The sequence below is a fragment of the Echinococcus granulosus genome (genome assembly GCF_000524195.1).
Source record: "Echinococcus granulosus chromosome Unknown EG_S00016, whole genome shotgun sequence".
NCBI lineage: Eukaryota > Metazoa > Platyhelminthes > Cestoda > Cyclophyllidea > Taeniidae > Echinococcus > Echinococcus granulosus.
The window spans coordinates 756,190-759,863 of NW_020170396.1; the positions used below are offsets into that span (position 1 = coordinate 756,190).

The 3,674-nt window shown below is 41.4% G+C and overlaps 1 protein-coding gene across 1 annotated transcript in view; it reads right to left on the reverse strand. All coding sequences in view use genetic code 11, as the record gives it.

The window, feature by feature from the left end:
* The window catches only part of EGR_03214 (hypothetical protein), a gene marked incomplete at both ends in the record, with an annotated part of 30,344 nt that extends 26,670 nt beyond the window's left edge, over window positions 1-3,674 (reverse strand). The window contains 2 exons of the mRNA XM_024492463.1: window positions 2,799-2,908; window positions 3,628-3,674. Coding sequence (XP_024353137.1) covers window positions 2,799-2,908; window positions 3,628-3,674 — 157 coding nt within the window. The remainder of the gene's footprint in view (window positions 1-2,798; window positions 2,909-3,627) is intronic.

Below are 3,674 nucleotides of genomic sequence, written 5' to 3' on the forward strand. Positions count from 1 at the left end.
ATTGGGCTGCCACTGTGCATATGCCAGGGATGTGCGTACCTTCGAGGATCAATCGCTCAGCAGAGAACCGAAGTCAAATCAACAAAGTTTGAACGGTCGTATTGAGGCATGCGCATAAATTAAAACACTCATACACACCCACCCGCACAGAAATTGTACCGAAATGAGACTTGGTACACAAATTACACCAGCGTCAACAAAACATGGGCTCTGCTTTCTTTTCATTGCATATCTTGGGCAATTTTCAGCACTCCGGTAGGGTGTGAATAGGACGAGGACGCTGAAGGATGGTCAAGGCAAACTCAAGAAATACTGGTCCACAGGTAACTGCACGCTCCGATATCAAAGACCTATTTAGGTAAGATTCGTCAAATAGGCGAACGAGATAAAGCGCTCACTGAATATAGAAGGAATGTGACTCAGGTCTGGGAAAATGACTTCATTAGAGGGGTCCGAGTTTGCTAGAAAAAGAATTTTATTGGAACCCCAAGATGGACGAGGCAGCAGAGAATCCACGCACCACAACAAACTGATCATTTATCAAGTTGGAGAGTCTGTAGAGATCAGTGGAACGCAAAATGAATAGAATGGAAAGAATTGGCCCTAACCCAAATTGTCCAAGATGTCTGCAACCCTAAAAATGGCGTCTATTATTTTTTTTGGAACCACCAATTATATTAATGTTCCCTTTCCCAAACGTTCTAAATCATTCCCTAATTCCCACCTGTATGCCAATATTCGCAGTAAGACCGCTGCCAATCAAGCATACAAGAAGGAACCAATCCATGCGTCAGCACTTTAGCCGGCTGGCACCCACACAGACACCGGGGCTCCGGTTCTACATGCCTTGTCGACAGTGGAGACCTTGCACACCCAAAGCCTTACTTTTTGAGTACCCCAAGTGCTCAAACAAAAACCGCTTAGAACGGTCTGGCGTGCTCAGCCCCTATTGAATTTGCCACATAAGACCAGTTTTCTTGCCTAGGTCTATGTAGAAACTGGTAGAGAATCCTAAAAATAAGTGGCGATTGAAGTGACCGGGCTATCCGAGAATTCAATGAGCACTGGACGCCGGTTCCAATATAACCTATTAAAACGAAAAGAGCACACACACGTACACACCTCCCTCCAATGTCACGAAAGTGTTCACACAATCCAATCTTTTATCATGTGATTTTGATGCGTGAAGAAACAAGGTAACATCTTTCTGAGCATTGAGATGCGCAAATTTTTGACGCAAGAGGAAAGCGGAAGGTAAATAATGAGATTGTGTGACAACTCGGCAGAGCGCAAAATTCCACGAACTTCGTGAGACGTATAAAAAAGGTATTAAACAAGAAAACGTCCAAATGATCAGTAGGCGGGAATGGCAAGGGAAAAAGCGAATGCAAGCAGAAAAGTAGCACACCAACGCCCGACGCTGGGAAGGCGGAGGAAAAACGGTTTGACGCAATGCACGGTTGCAAGCTTTAAATCGCGGCATCTTGACCCTGACTCAAGGTGGGAAATTGATCCAACAATTCCCACTAATCGGAAAATTTCGAAAAAAATACACTAGGAGCGAAGCATAGAAAGAGCAAGGAATTTCCTCCTCTAAACCATAAAAAATAACCAGTTGCTCACATAACGCCAGCAAAACCAGACATGGCCGCCACAATCGGAAGTTTCGTGTATTCATGGCGTTTAAAAAAAAGTACTTCAAATAAAACAAGTGATTTGAATAGTATAGAATGATCATTTCCAGGCCGATGGCGCGCAAGCGTGTGGAATTAAGTCACAGTGTAAGGCGCTATAAACTCACACCACTGATTGGTGGTGGATTCAATGTTCACCAGACGACATCAAAAAGTCTTGGCAATACGCCAACGAAAGACGCGAACGCTCAAAATGAACGGAAACTTTTGTGTTTAAAAGTCCGATATGCAGTAAGCCACTCTTGCACAAACTAGGATTAAGCGAAGTGCAAGGAGGACCAATGTTGTGAGTATTGACGCTAAGTCCCTATGAGAAAAATGCGAGTTCTTGAAAATTACAAGTACTTCCAGCAACTCAAAGCGATTGGTTTCCCGAGACTTGTAAGGAGTGATGAAAATACAAGTGCACGCAGACATTTCACGCAAAAACAATCCGTAAATTTGACAAATATTAATGCTTTTTGGGGAATAGGGCGGACAAACTGACGCACAAAATCAAAGGCCTAAAAGGTTACAAATGAAAGGATCTAACAGTTTAGTATCAATAAATGATAAGTCGAAAGACAAGTAAAATAAAAAGGACCTTTACGCGCTGACACTGACCACAAGTTTTCGTTAAGATAGATATAAATATCTTCAAACGTAGCAACTCATCTTCATCTACGCGTAACGTCGAACCCACACTCCTGCAAGGACATGGGAAAAACTTGCATATCTTGGCGTAGCTCAAACCTAGTTATTACCACGTCATATTTGCCCTCAGTGTGCAAGAAAAGGAAGGCTAGGGGAGAGTAACATTGGCGAAACAAAATGAGAGTAAATAGGAAAAATCTCAGGGCGGACAACATGCTCAGCCTAGCGTTTGCACGGAGACTATTTGAGGAGCAGTTGGAGTAATGCATGCAAAGCACGCACAAATCGAGACTGGGAAATAAACAGCAATCGAAAATTAAGCACCTCTTGATTTCCTTTTTAACTTACCAGAAAGTTAATAGACGTCACGACGCGAGGTCATCGAATGTACTACATGAATGCACACATAAATTTTATTCGAACGGAAAGGGCGGAACGAGACCAAAGTAGAAAAGCGGTAAACAGACTTACCTGACCGATGCTTTCCCGGGTGATCGGCGGGGCTTGGGATGGAAAATTTGTTTTGCGGATCCAGATCTTCTTTATGTCCGAAACTAGTATAATTATGTCGGCCAGCCAGTCTAAAAACAACAAAGCCGACATGATACAATTTAAAGTTAGGCATTGCTGCAGTAAGATAAGAAAGATAACTTTTCGATTTGTGAGAGATGAAACCACTAGTAGGAAGGAAAAATAGAAGGAAATATCCCCAATTTTTTCGCTTGCCATATATATTAGAGAAGTGATAGACTTGGCAAAATAGATTAAGAATATAATCAAAGTGTTGAAGAAATATATTCGGATAGGCGTACAATTTAATGTCACGAAATATGGTTGTGATGAATATTTGAAACCTGTTTGTTCATATCAATGAAAGCTTAGAATAAATTACAAAACATCGAATAAGTCAGCAACTCATACAATATGCTAGATCAATGCAGTAAGCGCAGTAATGCAAAAACTAAATGCATTCGAAAAGTCATTTGTTCCCGGACGGAGATGCATTTTATCGCGAATATTTCCAGAGGACTGAATTACCACAAGAGCTGACAAATACATTACTCGTTATACAGAAAGAGATTTTAGAATGTCGGTGAATGAACTGAAGTAGTCTTAATTATCAAGGTCTGGATGGTAAAAATACGTTTAGGGTAGAACAATCCCAAACGCCAGCCTCACAAGGAATATCATTAAATAGCTCAGACCAAAACACCATAAGAATTATAAAAAAGAACCACCAGACATAAATGCCAGCAGCATTACGTCCTAACTTATTACTCGAAATAATCAAATAGGTTACACACGAACCTGCTGACAGTCTTGTAATAAATGCACGTGTATGGACAT